This window comes from Triticum aestivum, chromosome 2D (genome assembly GCF_018294505.1).
Source record: "Triticum aestivum cultivar Chinese Spring chromosome 2D, IWGSC CS RefSeq v2.1, whole genome shotgun sequence".
In the NCBI taxonomy this organism is placed as follows: Eukaryota; Viridiplantae; Streptophyta; class Magnoliopsida; order Poales; family Poaceae; genus Triticum; species Triticum aestivum.
In genome coordinates, this window is record NC_057799.1 from 109,353,777 (window position 1) to 109,375,959 (window position 22,183).

Below are 22,183 nucleotides of genomic sequence, written 5' to 3' on the forward strand. Positions count from 1 at the left end.
TAACATCTATGGGTCTCATACCCATCTCCCTCGATGCAATATCTATCACATTTCATGATAGTCCCTTTGTAAAGGGATCTGCTAGGTTTTTGTCTGTTTGTATATACGTAACAGTTATTACTCCGGAGTTTCTCAACTTCCTGACAGACTTCAAACGTCTTTTCACGTGTCTTGATGACTTTGCATTATCTTTAGAATTGTTCACTTTAGCGATAACCGTTTGGTTATCACAATTCATAAGAATAGCCGGTACAGGTTTTTCAACAACCGGCAAGTCCATCAAGAGCTCACGCAGCCATTCTGCCTCAACAGTAGCTGTGTCCAAAGCAGTTAATTCTGCTTCCGTAGTTGACCTCGTCAATATGGTTTGCTTGCAAGACCTCCATGACACTGCGCCACCACCATGAGTAAATACATACCCACTTGTTGCGTAAAGTACATCAACATCGGAGATCCAATTTGAATCACTATATCCTTCTAGCACAGCAGGATGCCCTGAATAAGTAATTCCGTAACTCATAGTACCTCTCAGATAGCGCAAGACCCTTTCTAGTGCATGCCAATGATCATCACCCGGGTTGGACATGAACCTACTCAGTTTGCTCACAGCAAAAGAGATATCTGGTCTTGTAGCGCTAGCTAAGTACATGAGTGAACCGACAATTTGAGAGTATCTTAATTGATCTCTCGTTTCTTTCTTGTTCTTTCTGAGTGTCATGCTGGGATCATAAGGTGTTGGAGAAGGCTTGCTATCCATAAAACCGAATCGGTTCAAGACCTTCTCAACATAGTGAGATTGCGTTAATGTAATCCCACTCTCATCCTTAATAAGTTTGATGTTTAGAATTACATCGGCTTCTCCCAGATCTTTCATGTCAAAACTTTTTGATAGAAAAGACTTGACCTCATTAATTGCATTAATGTTTGTACCAAAGATCAGTATGTCGTCCACATACAAACATAATATGACACTATTGCCCCCACCATGGCGATAGTAAACACACCTATCAGCCTCGTTAATGACAAATCCTGCAGAAGTCAGAGTTCTTTCAAACTTCTCATGCCATTGCTTAGGTGCCTGTTTCAGACCATACAAAGATTTTAACAACTTGCACACCTTTCTCTCTTCACCCTTTACCACACACCCGTCAGGCTGATCCATATAGATCTCCTCTTCCAACTCTCCATTGAGAAAAGCTGTCTTTACATCCATTTGATGAATGATAAGACCATAAGAGGCAGCCAAGGAAAGTAACACTCGAATGGTGGTCATTCTAGCAACGGGTGAATAGGTGTCAAAGTAATCTTCGCCTTCTTTCTGAGTATAGCCCTTGGCCACTAGCCGCGCCTTGTACTTATCAATAGTACCATCAGGCTTTAGCTTCTTTTTGAACACCCACTTACAGCCCACAGGTTTACAACCATATGGTCTATCAGTTAGTTCCCAAGTTCCATTAGAAAGAATTGAGTCCATCTCATTATGAACAGCTTCTTTCCAATCATCTACATCCGGAGATGCATATGCTTCTGCAATCGTCTTGGGTGTGTCGTCCACAAGGTATACAATGAAATCATCACCAAAGGATTTTGCAATCCTTTGTCTCTTGTTCCTTCTAGGAACTTCATTGTTATCCTTCTCAAGGACTTCCTCATGTGATTGTTCAAAATGTTCATCAGTTGTACTAGATTCAGGAATTATCTCAGAAGAAAATCTAGCAATGCTATGCATATCTTTCATAGGAAATATGTTCTCAAAAAATGTTGCATCACGAGATTCCATTATAGTATCAACATGCATATCAGGTACTTCAGATTTTACCACTAAAAACCTATAAGCAATGCTCCGTTGAGCATACCCTAGAAAGACACAATCCACTGTCTTTGGTCCAAGTTTGCGTTTCTTAGGAATAGGAATATTGACCTTTGCCAAACATCCCCAAGTGCGCAAACATACCCGTCAGGCCAGGCCAGGCGAGCGAGCGCGCGCGTGTGGTTTTCTCTTTCTCTCCTCACACACCACTTAGAGTGGTGGAGAGAACCCACTATATAAAGAGGTCCAACTCTTCTTCAACTTCCAAGGTGGGACTAAACTTAGCACCACCACTTGCCATTTTACACATGGGCTTTGAGATTTCAGAAATTGCTATGGGCCTAGCCCATTAATTCTAACAATGAGTAGCTTCTATGTGTCCATCCTGTTCCTGCTATTGCCATGCATGGCAATTTATTCCTTTTGAAACTTGTCTTTGTATTTGAAAAAGAGCGGAGTTTTATTTTTGGACGTGGCTAGCGAGTGTCCGTCCTCTCATATATAAATACGCGATATGCTTCATAATTTTTAAGACTCATAATTAATTAAGATATTCAATTTAAAATTGAGTCAGATCAACAATATCTTAAGGAGCTCTCTCATTTAATTCTTTTAATTCACTATGTTCATTAGTTTTGGAGCTTTTCTGTAAGGTATTTAATTTTGGATTTGGTTCACGACTTTGGCAAAGTCAACAATTTTTGAAATCAATCGGCAAGAACCGGTCTATAAAAAGAGTGAATTGTGCACCCTCTAACCACCTAGAAAAAAGAAGCGCCAACATGTGATATTGTAGCGCCAACATAGTACATGCTATCACCGACATAGGATTTTTTTCACATAAGTATGGGTAGATTAGCAGATAATACCGAATCACACCGCAAAAGACCCACCAAAACACTGTATTATAAAGAAAAAGAAAACACACTCCATCGTCCTCCCTAATTTTTAAGACCTCACTGTCAATTGAGGTCTTCAATTTAAAATCGAGTCACCTGATTTCGACCGGGCCAATAATTTCTTAAGGAGTTCTCTCATTCAATTATTTTAATTCACTATGTTCCTTAATTATGAAGCCTTTTCATTTGATTAAGGTATTCAATTTTGGATTTGGTTCATGATTTTGACCTAAGTCAACAATTTTTGAAATCAATCAGCAGGTACTGCCCTATAGAAATATATTAATCCCACGTACCCTCACACCACCTAGAAAAAAAGATGGGCCAACATGTGATATTGTAGCATCAATATAGTACACACTACCATCGACACATAAAATTTCCTCACAGAAGTATGGATTGATTAGCAGATAACACCGAATCACACCACAAAAGGCCCACCAAAACACCGTATTATAATAAAAAGAAAACACACTCCAACACCCCCCTCTCGGCCAACCAAATACTCCCGTAGTTCCAAAATATATGTTGTATTTGTTTCTTGAAAGTAAAGTTCATTTAATTTTGACCAAGCTCAAAGCCAAAAATATCAACATCCACAATAGTAAATAATCTAATGATGTCGATTCGGTTTTCTGAATATTGATATATTTCTCTACAAATTTGGGAAAACTTAGAGGTTTGACTTTTCTAAAAACTAATACACCTTATATTCTGAAAAGAAAAGGAGTCTTTTTTTAATGAAAATCTAACGCCCCCAATGGCGTAGCAAAGCACACACCCTTTTAGTACCTACCAAAAAGGAAAGACCAGCCTTTTCTTAACCATATACATGCCGTGGGATTGTCTCGATTTGGAAAAAGGCCCTGACCCCATTCTCCAATGCGCCTACCATGTACTTCCTCCGTTCCAAAATAGATGACTCAACTTTGTACTAACTTTAGTACAAAGTCAGTGCAAAGTTGGGTCATCTATTTTGAAACGGAGTGAGTAGATTTCTACAAGAAAGGATAAACGATCATGTCCCATATGCATTTATTTGGAGTTTCCAAAATAATAAAAAGTCATAACTTTTGATTTGAGCACCGGAATTCATGTGCGTTTTCACTTTTGGGTTCCTTGCGACAAGCTCTTCAAAACTAGATCTCATGTGTGTATGCTTGGATGAGCTATCTTTAACATGCAACTTTGGGTGCTACGGGGGCAACTTTAGTGCTATAAGAAAGCAACTTTTGTTACGTTGTGTTTGGTGGAGCTGCATATTTTGAAATAGCTGGTGTGAGCTACGAGCTATGAGAAAACTGATGTTAACTTCCAGTTGTGGAAAAGCTGGAAGCTGTTTGGTTGAGATAATGGTGAAACTATAGATTTGGCATTGAATTGTCTGTAATGCCCCTCTGGCTTAAGTGAATATGTTTATATGTTAATTGACTGTAAAGCAGTGATTTGTACATTGTAGGCAATTGAACGACCATTTTACAAAGAAAATTATGATACTGTAGACGACATATAGCTAACACATGCGCAATTCAACGACTATACTTACAATTTTTGGAATTAACTAAATATCGCATAACAAATCTCTGCTCACAGTGGACGAATGCATTGAATACTGCGGAATACTTAAACACCGCGGAACAAATGCATGGAATATTGGCAACAATACTTAAGTTGAGCAAATTTGTATACAATTTATAACTTTGGCCATCAGTGGCTTGCATATCTCCAAACCTCAAATGGCATTCAGTTTGCACCCATTAACACTACTCTCTAATTTCATATGCATTAGAAACTAAAATAGTGAGCAATAGCTCCAGACAAATTAGCATGCAGCCCATGTCCATTTCGGCTCATTAGTAACAGCTACACAAACTAATTTTGCTAGTAGTAACAGCCGACAGTCCAGCATCAACTAATATCAAAGGAGAACCTATCTTGCTGCATGCAGCCCCATGTAACCCATGCATGCCTGAGCCTTCACCAATGTTTCTTGGTGTATCTCAGAACCTACAAACTCATGCTTCTCTCTATACACCACACACAAATCCCTGTTGCACTCAAGCATTACACAACAATATTGCTATAGCAATACATAGACACAGTCTGTAATATATACATGGACACGCTCAACAATTACAGAGAAAGGACAGATGAAGGAGGAGAGGGACACTCATATCCGGTTGGTGCATCCACCCACAGGCCAAAGCCGATGTAGGAAGAAGTATGAGGAAGGAGGGTCGGTGTATAGCCATGTATTCCTTCATACGATGTTATCTTTAGAAATATAGATGGGGTTGAGGGATGGAGGAAGGAGGAAGAAGCCAAGAGGGAGGAGGGAGGATGATACAAGAGGGTTGGTGCGCCATGAGCAGGGGAGGAATAGGAAGGAAGGAGGGAGGAGGGAGGAGATTCTACTTGGACGGAGGGTGGAGGGTCGCCGACAGCAGCGGCTAATACGTCCCAAACGTACCTATAATGAAGATTGCCACAAACTCTAGGGGGTTGCCCCAAAAAAGTAGACCCTTCTTTGTGAAGATCTCAAACTCTAGGGGGTTATAGTAAATGAGTAGGCTACTTTTGTGAAGTTTTTCGTCTACAAGCATGATTGCTCAAAGCCTGGGGGTCATAGTAAATAAGTAGGCTATTTTCCAGTACTGCCTCATGAAGGAAATATGCCCTAGAGGCAATAATAAAGTATTATATATTTCCTTATATCATGATAAATGTTTATTATTCATGCTAGAATTGTATTAACCGGAAACATAATACATGTGTGAATACATAGACAAATAGAGTGTCACTAGTATGCCTCTACTTGACTAGCTCGTTAATCAAAGATGGTTATGTTTCCTAGCCATAGACATGAGTTGTCATTTGATTAACGGGATCACCTCATTAGGAGAATGACGTGATTGACTTGACCCATTCCGTTAGCTTAGCACCCGATCGTTTAGTATGTTGCTATTGCTTTCTTCATGACTTATACATGTTCCTCTGACTATGAGATTATGCAACTCCCGTTTACCGGAGGAACACTTTGTGTGCTACCAAACGTCACAACGTAAATGGGTGATTATAAAGGTGCTCTACAGGTGTCTCCAAAGGTACTTGTTGGGTTGGTGTATTTCGAGATTAGGATTTGTCACTCCGATTGTCGGAGAGGTATCTCTGGGCCCACTCGGTAATGCACATCACTATAAGCCTTGCAAGCATTGTGACTAATAAGTTAGTTGCGGGATGATGTGTTACGGAACGAGTAAAGAGACTTGCCGGTAACGAGATTGAACTAGGTATCGAGATACCGACGATCGAATCTCGGGCAAGTAACATACTGATGACAAAGGGAACAACGTATGTTGTTATGCGGTCTGACCGATAAAGATCTTCGTAGAATATGTGGGAGCCAATATGGGCATCCAGGTCCCGCTATTGGTTATTGACCGGAGACGTGTCTCGGTCATGTCTACATAGTTCTCGAACCCGTAGGGTCCGCACGCTTAACGTTACGATGACAGTTGTATTGAGTTTTGATGTACCGAAGGAGTTCGGAGTCCCGGATGAGATCGGGGACATGACGAGGAGTCTCGAAATGGCCGAGACGTAAAGATCGATATATTGGACGACTATATTCGGACTTCGGAAAGGTTCCGAGTGATTCGGGTATTTTTCGGAGTACCGGAGAGTTACGGGAATATGTATTGGGCCTTATTGGGCCATACGGGAAAGAAGGAAAAGGGCCTCAAGGGTGACCGCACCCCTCCCCTTGGTCTGGTCCGAGTTGGACTAGGGAAGGGGGGCGCCCCCTTCCTTCCTTCTCTTTTTCCCTTCCTCTTTTCCTATTCCATATGGGAGGTGGAATCCTACTAGGACTAGGGAGTCCTAGTAGGACTCCACACTTGGTGCGCCCCCTCCTAGGGCCGGCCTCCTCCTCCCTTGCTCCTTTATATACGGGGGCAGGGGGGCACCCCAGAGACACAACAATTGATCCTTGAGATCTCTTAGCCGTGTGCGGTGCCCCCCTCCACCATATTACACCTCGATAATACCGTTGCGGAGCTTAAGCGAAGCCCTGCGTCGGTGGAACATCATCATCGTCACCACGCCGTCGTGCTGACGAAACTCTCCCTCAACACTCGGCTGGATCGGAGTTCGAGGGACGTCATCGAGCTGAACGTGTGTAGAACTCGGAGGTGCCGTGCGTTCGGTACTTGATCGGTTGGATCGTGAAGACGTACGACTACATCAACCGCGTTGTGATAACGCTTCCGCTGTCGGTCTACGAGGGTACGTGGACAACACTCTCCCCTCTCGTTGCTATGCATCACCATGATCTTGCGTGTGCGTAGGAAATTTTTTGATGCGTAGGTAAGAACGGTTCGCTAAGCCCGTAGCAGCCACGTAAAACATGCAACAACAAAGTAGAGGACGTCTAACTTGTTTTTGCAGGGCATGTTGTGATGTGATATGGTCAAGACATGATATGATATAATGTGTTGTATGAGATGATCATGTTTTGTAACCGAGTTATCGGCAACTGGCAGGAGCCATATGGTTGTCGCTTTATTGTATGAGATGCAATCGCCATGTAATAGTTTTACTTTATCACTAAGCGGTAGCGATAGTCGTAAAAGCAATAAGTTGGCAAGACAACAACGATACTACGATGGAGATCAAGGTGTCGAGCCGGTGACGATGGTGATCATGACGGTGCTTCGGAGATGGAGATCACGAGCACGGTGCTTCGGAGATGGAGATCACAAGCACAAGATGATGATGGCCATATCATATCACTTATATTGATTGCATGTGATGTTAATCCTTTATGCATCTTATCTTGCTTTGATTGACGGTAGCATTATAAGATGATCTCTCACTAAAATTTCAAGATAAAAGTGTTCTCCCTGAGTATGCACCGTTGCAAAAGTTCTTCGTGCTGAGACACCACGTGTTAATCGGGTGTGATAGGCTCTACGTTCAAATACAACGGGTGCAAAACAGTTGCACACGCGGAATACTCAGGTTAAAGTTGACGAGCCTAGCATATACAGATATGGCCTCGGAACACAGAGACCGAAAGGTCGAGCGTGAATCATATAGTAGATATGATCAACATAGTGATGTTCACCATTGAAACTACTCCATCTCACGTGTTAATCGGACATGGTTTAGTTGCTTTGGATCACGTAATCACTTAGATGATTAGAGAGATGTCTATCTAAGTGGGAGTTCTTAAGTAATATGATTAATTGAACTTAAATTTATCATGAACTTAGTCCTGATAGTATTTTGCAAATTATGTTGTAGATCAATAGCTCGCGTTGTTGCTTCCCTATGTTTATTTTTTGTTCCTAGAGAAAAATTATGTTGAAAGATGTTAGTAGCAAAGATGCGGATTGGATCCGTGATCTGAGGATTATCCTCATTGCTGCACAGAAAAATTATGTCCTTGATGCACCGCTAGGTGACAGACCTATTGCAGGAGCAGATGCAGACGTTATGAACGTTTGGCTAGCTCAATATGATGACTACTTGATAGTTTAGTGCATCATGCTTAACGGCTTAGAATCGGGACTTCAAAGACGTTTTGAACGTCATGGACCATATGAGATGGTCCAGGAGTTGAAGTTAATATTTCAAGCAAATACCCGAGTTGAGAGATATGAAATCTCCAACAAGTTCTATAGCAAAAAGATGGAGGAGAATCGCTCAACTAGTGAGCATGTGCTCAGATTGTCTGGGTACTACAATCGCTTGAATCAAGTGGGAGTTTATCTTCCAGATAAAATAGTGATTGACAGAATTCTCTAGTCACCATCACCAAGTTAGTAGAACTTCGTGATGAACTATGGTATGCAAGGGATGACGAAAGTAATTCCCGAGCTCTTCGTGATGCTGAAATCGACGAAGGTAGAAATCAAGAAAAACATCAAGTGTTGATGGTTGACGAGACCACTTCAAGTGTTGATGGTTGACGAGACCGCTAGTTTCAAGAAAAGGGCAAAGGGAAAAAGGGGAACTTCAAAAAGAACGGCAAGCAAGTTGCTGCTCAAGTGAAGAAGCCTAAGTCTGGTCCTAAGCCTGAGACTAAGTGCTTCTACTGCAAAGGGATTGGTCACTGGAAGCGGAACTACCCCAACTATTTGGTGGATAAGAAGGATGTAAAAGTGAACAAAGGTATATTTGATATACAGATTATTGATGTGTACTTTACTAGTGTTTATAGCAACCCCTCGGTAATTGATACTGGTTCAGTTGCTAAAGAGTAGTAACTCGAAACGGGAGTTGCAGAATAAACAGAGACTAGTAAAAGGCGAGGTGACGATGTATGTTGGAAGTAGTTCCAAGATTGATATGATCATCATCGCACACTCCCTATACTTTCGGGATTAGTGTTGAAACTAAATAAGTGTTATTTGGTGTTTGCGTTGAGCATAAATATGATTTGATCATGTTTATTGCAATACGGTTATTCATTTAAGTTAGAGAACAATTGTTGTTCTGTTTACATGAATAAAAAAACCTTCTATGGTCATACACACCAACGAAAATGGTTTGTTGGATCTCGATCGTAGTGATACACATATTCATAATATTGAAGCCAAAAGATGCAAAGTTAATAATGATAGTGCAACTTATTTGTGGTACTGCCGTTTAGGTCATATTGGTGTAAAGCACATGAAGAAACTCCATACTGATGGGATTTTGGAATCACTTGATTATGAATCACTTGATGCTTGCGAACCGTGCCTCATGGGCAAGATGACTAAAACGCCGTTCTCCGGAACTATGGAGAGAGCAACAGATTTGTTGGAAATCATACATACAGATGTATGTGGTCCGATGAATATTGAGGCTCGTAGCAGGTATCATTATTTTCTGACCTTCACAGATGATTTGAGCAGATATGGGTATATCTACTTGATGAAACACAAAGTCTGAAACATTTGAAAAGTTCAAAGAATTTCAGAGTGAAGTGGAGAATCATCGTAACAAGAAAATAAAAGTTTCTACGATATGATCGCAGAGGTAAAATATTTGAGTTACGAGTTTGGCCTTCAGTTAAAACAATGTGAAATAGTTTCACTACTCACGCCACCTGGAACACCACAGTGTAATGGTGTGTCCGAATGTCATAACCGTACTTTATTGGATATAGTGCAATCTATGATGTCTCTTACCAATTTACCACTATCGTTTTGGGTTATGCATTAGAGACAGCTACATTCACGTTAAATAGGGCACCATCAAAATCCGTTGAGACGACGCCTTATGAACTGTGGTTTGGCAAGAAACCAAAGTTGTCGTTTCTTAAAATTTTGGGGTTGCGATGCTTATGTGAAAAAATTTCATCCTGATAAGCTCAAACCCAAATCGGAGAAATGTGTCTTCATAGGATACCCAAAGGAGACAGTTGGGTACACCTTCTATCACAGATCCGAAGGCAAGACATTCGTTGCTAAGTATGGATCCTTTCTAGAGAAGGAGTTTCTCTCGAAAGATGTGAGTGGGAGGAAAGTAGAACTTGATGAGGTAACTGTACCTGCTCCCTTATTGGAAAGTAGTTCATCACAGAAATCTGTTCCTGTGACTCCTACACCAATTATTGAGGAAGTTAATGATGATGATCATGTAACTTCAGATCAAGTTACTACCAAACCTCGTAGGTAAACCAGAGTAAGATCCGCACCAGAGTGGTACGGTAATCCTATTCTGGAGGTTATGTTACTAGACCATGACGAACCTACGAACTATGAGGAAGCGATGATGAGCCCAGATTCCGCAAAATGGCTTGAGGCCATGAAATCTGAGATGAGATCCATGTATAAGAACAAAGTATGGACTTTGATTGACTTGCCCAATGATCGGCGAGTCATTGAGAATAAATGGATCTTCAAGAGGAAGACGGATGTTGATAGTAGTGTCACTATCTACAAAGCTAGAATTGTCGCAAAAAGGTTTTCGACAAGTTCAAGATGTTGACTACGATGAGAGTTTCTCACTCGTATCTATGCTTAAGTCTGTCTGAATCATGTTAGCAATTGCCGCATTTTATGAAATATGGCAAATGGATAAACAAAACTACATTCCTTAATGGATTTATTAAAGAAGAGTTGTATATGATGCAACCAGAAGGTTTTGTCAATCCTAAAGGTGCTAACAAAATATGCAAGCTCCAGCGGTCCATCTATGGACTGGTGCAAGCATCTCGGAGTTGGAATATACACTTTGATAAGTTGATCAAAGAATATAGTGTTATACAGACTTGCGGTGAAGCCTGTATTTACAAGAAAGTGAGTGGGAGCACTACAGCATTTCTGATAAGTATATGTGAATGACATATTGTTGATCGGAAATAATGTAGAATTATTCTGCAAAGCATAAAGGAGTGTTTGAAAGAAGTTTTTCAAAGATAGACCTCGGTGAAGCTGCTTACATATTGAGCATCAAGATCTATAGAGATAGATCAAAACGCTTGATAAGTTTTCTCAATGAGTACATACCTTAACAAGATTTTGAAGTAGTTCAAAATAGAACAGTCAAAGAAAGAGTTCTTGCCTGTGTTACAAGGTGTGAAATTGAGTAAGACTCAAAGCCCGACCACGGCAGAAGATAGAAAGAGAATGAAAGTCATTCCCTATGCCTTGGCCATAGGTTCTATAAAGTATGCCATGCTGTGTACCAGATCTATTGTATACCCTACACTGATTTTGGCAAGGGAGTACAATAGTGATCTAGGAGTAAATCACTGGACAGCGGTCAAAATTATCCTTAGTGGAATAAGGATATGTTTCTCGATTATAGAAGTGACAAAAGGTTCGTCGTAAAGGGTTACGTCGATGCAAGTTCTGACACTAAATGTAGATGACTCTAAGTCTCGGTCTAGATACATATTGAAAGTGGGAGCAATTAGCTAGAGTAGCTCCGTGCAGAGCATTGTAGACATAGAAATTTGCAAAATACTTACGGATCTGGATGTGACAGACCCGTTGACTAAAATTATCTCACAATCAAAACATGATCACACCTTAGTACTCTTTGGGTGTTAATCACATAGCGATGTGAACTAGATTATTGACTCTAGTAAACCCTTTGAGTGTTGGTCACATAGAGATGTGAACTATGGGTGTTAATCACATGGTGATGTGAATTATTGATGTTAAATCACATGGCGATGTGAACTAGATTATTGACTCTAGTGCAAGTGGGAGACTGAAGGAAATATGCCCTAGAGGCAATAATAAAGTATTATATATTTCCTTATATCATGATAAATGTTTATTATTCATGCTAGAATTGTATTAACTGGAAACATAATACATGTGTGAATACATAGACAAACAGAGTGTCACTAGTATGCCTCTACTTGACTAGCTCGTTAATCAAAGATGGTTATGTTTCCTAGCCATAGACATGAGTTGTCATTTGATTAACGGGATCACCTCATTAGGAGAATGACGTGATTGACTTGACCCATTCCGTTAGCTCAGCACCCGATCGTTTAGTATGTTGCTATTGCTTTCTTCATGACTTATACATGTTCCTCTGACTATGAGATTATGCAACTCCCGTTTACCGGAGGAACACTTTGTGTGCTACCAAACGTCACAACGTAAATGGGTGATTATAAAGGTGCTCTACAGGTGTCTCCAAAGGTACTTGTTGGGTTGGCGTATTTCGAGATTAGGATTTGTCACTCCGATTGTCGGAGAGGTATCTCTGGGCCCACTCGGTAATGCACATCACTATAAGCCTTGCAAGCATTGTGACTAATAAGTTAGTTGCGGGATGATGTGTTACGGAATGAGTAAAGAGACTTGCCGGTAACGAGATTGAACTAGGTATCGAGATACCGACGATCGAATCTCGGGCAAGTAACATACTGATGACAAAGGGAACAACGTATGTTGTTATGCGGTCTGACCGATAAAGATCTTCGTAGAATATGTGAGAGCCAATATGGGCATCCAGGTCCCGCTATTGGTTATTGACCGGAGACGTGTCTCGGTCATGTCTACATAGTTCTCGAACCCGTAGGGTCCGCACGCTTAACGTTACGATGATAGTTTTATTGAGTTTTGATGTACCGAAGGAGTTCGGAGTCCCGGATGAGATCGGGGACATGACGAGGAGTCTCAAAATGACCGAGACGTAAAGATCGATATATTGGACGACTATATTCGGACTTCGGAAAGGTTCCGAGTGATTCGGGTATTTTTCGGAGTACCGGAGAGTTACGGGAATACGTATTGGGCCTTATTGGGCCATACGGGAAAGAAGGAAAAGGGCCTCAAGGGTGACCGCACCCCTCCCCTTGGTCTGGTCTGAGTTGGACTAGGGAAGGGGGGCGCCCCCTTCCTTCCTTCTCTTTTTCCCTTCCTCTTTTCCTATTCCATATGGGAGGTGGAATCCTACTAGGACTAGGGAGTCCTAATAGGACTCCACACTTGGTGCGCCCCCTCCTAGGGCCGGCCTCCTCCTCCCTTGCTCCTTTATATACGGGGGCAGGGGGCATCCCAGAGACACAACAATTGATCCTTGAGATCTCTTAGCCGTGTGCGGTGCCCCCCCTCCACCATATTACACCTCGATAATACCGTTGCGGAGCTTAAGCAAAGCCCTGCGTCGGTGGAACATCATCATCGTCACCACGCCGTCGTGCTGACGAAACTCTCCCTCAACACTCGGATGGATCGGAGTTCGAGGGACGTCATCGAGCTGAACGTTTGTAGAACTCGGAGGTGCCGTGCGTTCGGTACTTGATCGGTCGGATCGTGAAGACGTACGACTACATCAACCGCGTTGTGATAACGCTTCCGCTGTCGGTCTATGAGGGTACGTGGACAACACTCTTCCCTCTCGTTGCTATGCATCACCATGATCTTGCGTGTGCGTAGGAATTTTTTTGAAATTACTACGTTCCCCAACACCTCAGAGGTTTGATTCCACTGATCTGCTGTTTGTCGAGCCCAATGATGAGATTGAAGACACTGCATGCACTCTTATCTACAGAGACACGGTGTTGCTCGCTCTAAAGATCCCAAAGACAAAGATGACAGCTCTGCTCCAGCCTCGGCCTCCACCATTGCTCATTCTGATTCGTCGAACAGTTCGAGTTCTGAGGATTCTTTGGACGAGTAGTTCCTCACGTGCTTTTATTCCTTGCCACTTGTTGACAAAAAAGGGGAGATGAACATCGAGAAGATAGATGTATAGGTTATGGGCATCTCACGGGATCAACAACGTTAATTGCTTTGTGAACAATTTTTTTTTTGGGGGGGTGGGTGGGAGGGGGTGTCACTCTCGACAGGCATAATCTTCGGTGATAATCCTCGCTACCATGCAAAAGATTATCTTCAGAGTTTGTACCAAACTCCACATGACTCCAGAGACCTGTTACTTTGTGTGCACTAGCAAACACATAATTCCATTACTGTTTATGCCAACAATCTCCAAAACATAAGGAGGCAAATTATTGCACCAACACTTAGAACTCATCTATATGAGATATAGTCTGGTCTCGTTCATCTTGCATCAACCTTTTCTTTTAGAATTATCTGACATCACGTATTGTTATTCCAGCCCATTTTTGTTCACAGGCCGCAACGACAGCTATTTTTCCCCACGGGCCATCCATATCGCTTGTAATTGGGCAGGCCCAGCAGATCGGCAAGGGCAAATCTTATTTGGCGCTTATGCGCTGGTTCGCCAACGGGCGCCTGCAGGTGCATCTAATTGGGCTAGGCCCATCTTGCCATTTTTTCTTCTTTCTGTACAAAAAAAAATGCAACGCGTCGGGCGCAAGTCGAACCTAGGATCGCCTCGTTGTTTGCAACCTGCGCTAGCCTTTTCCGCTCTTCTACACTTTTTTACTTCTTATGTCTTTTTTTTGTTTTTTCCTTTTTATTCAGAATGATTTTGCTCGATTCTTATTTATTTTTCTTTTTCTCATTTGAATGAACTTTTTTCAATACCGACAAACTTTTTTTGAATTCAATGAACTTTTTTCATATTCGATGAACTTTTCTCGAATTTGAAGAACTTTTTTCAAATTCGACGAACTTTTTCAAATTTGATATTTTTTCAAATTCGATAAACTTTTTCCAAAATCAATGATTTTTTCTTAAATTAGATGAACTATTTTTCAGAACCGATGAACTTTTTTCAAATTCATGAACAAGTTTCAATTTTGTGTTTTTCTCAAATTCATACACTGTCTTGAAGTTGCTGTTTTTTCAAAATACATGAACTTTTTTATAATAAAAAATTTAACTTCTTTGAATTCGTGAACATTTTCCATTTGGTGAACTTTTTTTGCACGTTCGTGATCTTCATTTGAAATATGTGAACATGTTTTTAAATATTTTAAAAATCTAAACGGTATTGTTAATGCACAATAAATACCGTGTCTGCTATTTTTGTTCTTAAGACGTACCGCCCTGTACACAGTTGCGAACTGTTAGTTGGTCGGTTGGTTAGACAACCTGTACATAAGCGCGACAACGTGTGTTCGATTGCAGGCGATAGTCATTTTTTGCAGGTATTTTCTTGCGATGCTCTTGTTTTTGGGCCGGCCCACCCAGACGCGGCTGTGAGCGCCGGTTGCGTTCCCCGGCGCCTGCAGCGCCTAATAGGACCTCCGATCGGCAAGAGTCGAGGAACAAAATTTCCTAAATAGCTAGCCTCATAATAACGAGGATATCCATCGAAATGCATGGCCATTGCTCCCAACCAAAGCATTCTTCAAAAAAGACAAGAAACGCTACGGTCTTGTACTAGTGTGTGGTAAAAGTGTCTAAAAAACTAGTGTATGATAAAAAAAGTTCATAATTTCCAAATGAAATGTTCAAATTGTGCTATTTTTATCATAATGCTTAGAAATGCTCATGAATTTATTCGTAAAAAATAGTCATTTTTTAAAAATATTTTTGAGTTATTTAAAAGGAAATTTTTTAAAATGTTCATGAGATTAAAAATGTTGACGGATTGGACTTTTTTTTTTGCAAGTTTGAACAAATATTGACGAATTTTAAAAAATATTCATCACAATCGCAGTCGGCTGAAAAATAACTAACAATTGTGACCTCATCCCCTTGAAACATACAGTTGCGACCTCCTTAGAAAAATATGTAGTCACGACCCCGTTTAAATCTGTTCAAAAGGAAACAACCCCATTTAAAAAATTACAGTTACACCCTCTTGAAAGCATGGAGTTGCGACCCCCCTAAAAAAACATGCAGTCGCGACCCTTCCTTGAAAGCATGCGGTTGCGACCACATTTCAAAACTTATAGTTGCAACCCCTCTTGAAAAACATGCAGTTGCAATCCCCCTAGAAAACATGCAGCTGCGACCCTCCCTTGAAAGCATGTAGTTGTGACCCCCTTGAAACACATGAAGTTAAACATTTGAAAACTTACAGTTTGCAGCCCCTCTTGAAAAACATGCCATCATGACCCTCGCTTGAGAGCATGCAGTTGCGACCCCCTTGAAACACATATAGTTGCGGCCCATTTGAAACTTACAGTTGCAACCCTTCTTAGAAAACATGCAGTTGCGACCCGCATTGAAAACATGCAGTTGTGACCTCATCTTAAAAACATGCAATTGCGACCCATCTTAAAAACATGCAGTTACAACCCTGTCTTATAGACATAGTTGCGACCGGCCTTAAAGACATGCAGTTGCGACCCTATTAAAAAAAATTACAGTCAAAACTTAGAATTATGATGTGTAGTTGCGGGGTTTTCCATTAATAGTTTGTGTTCGAGCGGTGAAGAAACACAAAAAGGGATCTCGCCGGCGCAGCAACGCCATGCAACACGGTTGAAGGCCGAGCGTCTCATTACTTGGCTACAGGAACACTTAGTTGTGATAATTTGTAAGAGCATCTTTAGCCAATCCTCTAAAAATAGAGATGTAAACCGCTGAGTAAAGTTAGTGGAGTAAAGTTTTACTCCTCTGATGGTGGCCCGACCTAGCCGAACCCCTAAACTTAGTGGTCTATTTTTTTTGCATAAGTTTCTTTATCCTAGCCACATAAATTTCAAACACTTACACAATATATCATCAAACATTCAAATTGTTGAAAATAAACATGCATTACATATTAACAGTTCACAAGCTTATAGTTTCATGGACCAAAATATTCAAATTAAAACATGCATAGTTCATCCAAAAGGCATCACTTCATTGATCAAGTTTGATCCAAAATCACCACAATATAGCATGTTTTATGTTGTAGATCGAGGCCAACCAATGGCATGCATGAGCACGAAACTCAAACACCGTCCTCGCCGAACCCCTAAACTTAGTGGACTATTTTTTTTGCATAAGTTTCTTTATCCTAGCCACATAAATTTCAAACACTTACACTATATATCATCAAGCATTCAAATTGTTGAAGATAAACATGCATGACATATTAACCATTCACAAGCTTATAGTTTCGCGGACTGAAATATTCAAATTAAAACATGCATAGTTCATCCAAAAGGCATCACTTCATTGATCAAGTTTGATCCAAAATCACCACAATATAGCATGTTTTATGTTGTAGATCGAGGCCAACCAATGGCATGCATGAGCACGAAACTCAAACACCGTCCTCGCCGAACCCCTAAACTTAGTGGACTATTTTTTTTGCATAAGTTTCTTTATCCTAGCCACATAAATTTCAAACACTTACACTATATATCATCAAGCATTCAAATTGTTGAAGATAAACATGCATGACATATTAACCATTCACAAGCTTATAGTTTCGCGGACTGAAATATTCAAATTAAAACATGCATAGTTCATCCAAAAGGCATCACTTCATTGATCAAGTTTGATCCAAAATCACCACAATATAGCATGTTTTATGTTGTAGATCGAGGCCAACCAATGGCATGCATGAGCACGAAACTCAAACACCGTCCTCGCCGAACCCCTAAACTTAGTGGACTATTTTTTTTTGCATAAGTTTCTTTATCCTAGCCACATAAATTTCAAACACTTACACTATATATCATCAAGCATTCAAATTGTTGAAGATAAACATGCATGACATATTAACCATTCACAAGCTTATAGTTTCGCGGACTGAAATATTCAAATTAAAACATGCATAGTTCATCCAAAAGGCATCACTTCATTGATCAAGTTTGATCCAAAATCACCACAATATAGCATGTTTTATGTTGTAGATCGAGGCCAACCAATGGCATGCATGAGCACGAAACTCAAACACCGTCCTCGCCGAACCCCTAAACTTAGTGGACTATTTTTTTTTGCATAAGTTTCTTTATCCTAGCCACATAAATTTCAAACACTTACACTATATATCATCAAGCATTCAAATTGTTGAAGATAAACATGCATGACATATTAACCATTCACAAGCTTATAGTTTCGCGGACTGAAATATTCAAATTAAAACATGCATAGTTCATCCAAAAGGCATCACTTCATTGATCAAGTTTGATCCAAAATCACCACAATATAGCATGTTTTATGTTGTAGATCGAGGCCAACCAATGGCATGCATGAGCATGAAACTCAAACACCATCCTCGCCGAAGAAATCACCACCACCATCCTCTCGGCTCACTTCACCACCATCTTCACCACCACCACCACCACCACCACCACCACCGTTCCGAAGAGATACCTCTGTTTGGTCAAGATCCCCCCACAAGTGAGCTCTTTCTAGGACTTGGCGGTCGCGGCCCTTTTTGCCGGCCGGGCGCACCGGAGCAATGGCCGTAGGGTGATCGGAGACACTGCGCGAGGCGCATGACTTGGATGAAGGCCAGTTGCAGCCTCCTTGTTTGAGGAGTAAAAAAGTTTTCTCCCTTATAGAATTTAGGACTTCTGTTAGGTGTGGTGTAGAGAAGTACACTCGAAATTTTACTTCACTGTAGCTTTTTAGGGGATCGACCATAGATACTCTAAATCCTCAAAAAAGAAAAAAAAAATAGAGATGCTCAATGGAGGCAGTGCAGGCTATCACCTTGTGGACCAAGTGCAGGCTATGGAGGCAGCAGCAACCTACTGCCCCATGCCCTCCACGTAGATAAAAAATATTGCTGGGAAGCTACCCTACAGTGCAGGCTATCACCTTGTGGACCAAGTTCCTTCTCTTTCCATTTTCTTTATTTTCGTTTTCTCTCTCATACGCAGTTGTCTTGTCTCTGCTTTTTCTCCTCCTTTCCTCTCTCTCCTCTCTTTCTCTTCCTTTTCTCCACAGGGCAGCGGTCTCTTCTGCAGGCTACTACTGCCACTCCGAACCGGCGTCCGAGCCTACGTGGCCTGCGGGGCACCCGGTATGAGGCTAGGCGTTGGCCATGCCCTAATGTACTGCCGCACCGGTATGAGGCTAGGCGTTGACCATGCCCTAAGGTACTCCCTGGCTCTCTGACAAGCATTTTTGAATAAAGAGCAACAGGGTGAAGAGCTTAAAAGAAAGAAAAATCTTTCTGGTCGAGCACGGTTGATGAAAAAAGGTTTCTCGCTGGCGCAGCAGCGCCATGCGGCACGGTTGAAGGCCGAGCGTGACCAGGTCCGTCAGAGCGGTCAAATTTTGTTTTGCCCAGCAACCAGCGCAGTTTCATGGCAAACCCACGTCGCCGGCTCTCACTCCCGCCTACCCTGTTTCCCAGGCCGGCACACGGGTTCCGCCCAAAACCATCAACTTTTGCCGCATCCCCTCGTGCCTTCGCCTTCCCCGCTCACACATAGGACGACCCACCTACCATTGTCAAACCCACGGCCGGCGCTATATAAGCACGCCACGGAACATGGCACGTCCACAGCAACCAACCAACAACATAGCATCAGCACCAGCTCAAAGCCTCAAACACACATACTCTACATAGCACGCCAAGCTAGCACTCGCGCAGAGCACAGCATGGCCGCCTCCGCGCCGAGGGTGGCCTTCGCGACGGCGGCCTCTTTGGCCGTGTACTGGCTCCTCAAGTCGCTCCTCCACACACCTCACCCCGCTCTGCTGCCGGCGGCGGCCGCCCTCGTCGCCGTCGCCATCACCGTGGCAGCGGGAGGTAAGCTTGGCGCCGGCGCTCCTCCCGGGCCCGCGGCCGTGCCGGTGTTCGGCAACTGGCTGCAGGTGGGCAACGACCTCAACCACCGCTTCCTGGCGCGGCTGTCCGCGCGGTACGGCCCCGTGTTCCGGCTGCGGCTGGGCGTGCGCAACCTGGTGGTGGTATCGGACCCGCGGCTGGCCACGGAGGTGCTCCACACGCAGGGCGTGGAGTTCGGCTCCCGCCCGCGGAACGTCGTCTTCGACATCTTCACGGCCAACGGCGCCGACATGGTCTTCACCGAGTACGGCGACCACTGGCGCCGCATGCGCCGCGTCATGACGCTGCTCTTCTTCACGGCGCGGGTCGTGCAGCAGTACCGCTCCATGTGGGAGGCCGAGATGGACGGCGTGGTGTCCGACCTGCGCGCCGACTCCGCGGCCCGCGGCGCCGGCGTCGTGGTGCGCCGCAGGCTGCAGCTCATGCTCTACAACATCATGTACCGCATGATGTTCGACGCCCGCTTCGACTCCGTCCACGACCCCATGTTCGTGGAGGCCACCAAGTTCAACTCGGAGCGCAGCCGCCTCGCGCAGAGCTTCGACTACAACTACGGCGACTTCATCCCCATCCTCAGGCCCTTCCTGCGTGGCTACCTCAACAAGTGCAGGGACCTGCAGACCAGGAGGCTTGCTTTCTTCAACAGCAACTACGTCGAGAAGAGAAGGAAGGTGATGGACACACCGGGAGACAAGAACAAGCTCCGATGCGCGATCGACCACATCCTGGCAGCAGAGAAGAGCGGCGAGATCACGCCGGAGAACGTCATCTACATCGTCGAGAACATCAACGTCGCGGCCACCGAGACGACGCTATGGTCCATCGAGTGGGCGCTCGCCGAGGTGGTGAACCACCCGGACGTGCAGCGCAAGGTCCGCGGCGAGATCAGGGACGTGCTCGGCGACGACGAGCCCATCACCGAGTCCAGCATCAGCAAGCTGGCGTACCTGCAGGCCGTCATCAAGGAGACGCTGCGGCTGCATTCCCCCATCCCGCTCCTCGTCCCTCACATGAACCTCGAGGAGGCCAGCCTCGGCGGCTACACCATTCCCAAGGGCTCCAAGGTCGTCGTCAACGCCTGGTGGCTGGCCAACAACCCGGAGCTATGGGAGAAGCCGGAGGAGTTCAGGCCGGAGAGGTTCTTGGACGAGGAGAGCAACGTGGACGCCACGGTCGGCGGCAAGGTGGACTTCCGGTTCCTCCCGTTCGGCGTGGGCCGGCGCAGCTGCCCCGGCATCATCCTCGCGCTGCCCATCCTGGCGCTCATCGTCGGGAAGCTCGTGAGGAGCTTCGAGATGGTGCCCCCGCCAGGCGTGGACAAGCTCGACGTGAGCGAGAAAGGCGGGCAGTTCAGCCTGCACATTGCCAACCATTCCACCGTCGCCTTCCACCCCATCGTCGTCTCACCATGACCAATTTTATTTTTGGAACGGCACGCGACGGACTAATTGCGTTCGTTTATAATTTGTTGCTGGCGATGGATCTCCCTTGGTGGCGGGCTCACCGCGAGGAGCGCTCCGTACGGCAACCAAACCAACCAACCCCTTTTCCCTTTCCGGAAACAAGAAAATCGAAGACCGAAGAAGAAGGGTCCGTCTATGTTACATCTAGATGTGAGATATTATCTCACATCTAACTTCCTCTCACATCTAATTCCTTTATCCTTGATTTTTTTAAGTCTTCATGGATTTGTTTTGTCCCTAAGGGTGAGGGAGTTAGATGTGAGATAATATCTCACATGTAGATGTGAAATAGCAAACCCGAAGAAGAAAATCCTAGTGTTGGGTTCCACTTCCACCCGTAACAGGCGGTTAATGAAATTCTTTTTCTTTTTTGAAAACGGCGGTTAACGATTCAACCAACGAGGAATCCAACTTTCTCTTTTCTTCTTCTTCTTCTTCTTCTTCTTCTTCTTGCCAATCTTAGTGGTTGATGTTTTTTCTAAAATGTTGAAGAAAGCTACTAGCCATAACTTGATTAAAGGGCTTCTGCCTCATGTGGTACCTGGTGGTGTGGTCAGCTTGCAATATGCTGATGACACACTGCTTTTCTTAGATGCCTCTATTGATCATGCTAGACACTTAAAATGGATTTTGGCTTGTTTTGAAAAACTGTCTGGTCTTTGCATCAACTTTCATAAAAGTGACTTGCATACCATCAATATTGGTGAGGAGATTGCTAATGAGTTGGCCCAAATTTTCTGCTGCCAAATTGGGGAATTTCCTTTTAAATATCTTGGTGTACCATTACACTTCAAGAAACTCAGGAGAGAGGATATCCAACCCATTATTGATAGAATTATCAGAAATTTTGCTGGGTGGTTAGGGAGAAATCTTTCTTATAGAGGGAAATTGATTTTACTTACTACTTGCATTGCTATATTCCCTCTTACTTA

At 43.3% G+C, this 22,183-nt stretch overlaps 1 protein-coding gene across 1 annotated transcript; it reads left to right on the plus strand.

Annotated features, from left to right (window-relative positions):
• Nucleotides 1–19,513: 19,513 nt before the first annotated feature.
• On the plus strand, nucleotides 19,514–21,938 carry LOC123048956 (cytochrome P450 CYP73A100). Its single transcript, XM_044471967.1, has one exon. It carries the CDS (start codon nucleotides 19,599–19,601, stop codon nucleotides 21,198–21,200), a length of 1,602 nt encoding a protein of 533 aa, XP_044327902.1. The 5' UTR covers nucleotides 19,514–19,598; the 3' UTR covers nucleotides 21,201–21,938.
• Nucleotides 21,939–22,183: the final 245 nt, after the last annotated feature.

Bases quoted from the DNA above. Each gene is read 5' to 3' on its own strand.
- LOC123048956 (XM_044471967.1), top strand. From the start codon at position 19,599: ATGGCCGCCTCCGCGCCGAGGGTGGCCTTCGCGACGGCGGCCTCTTTG.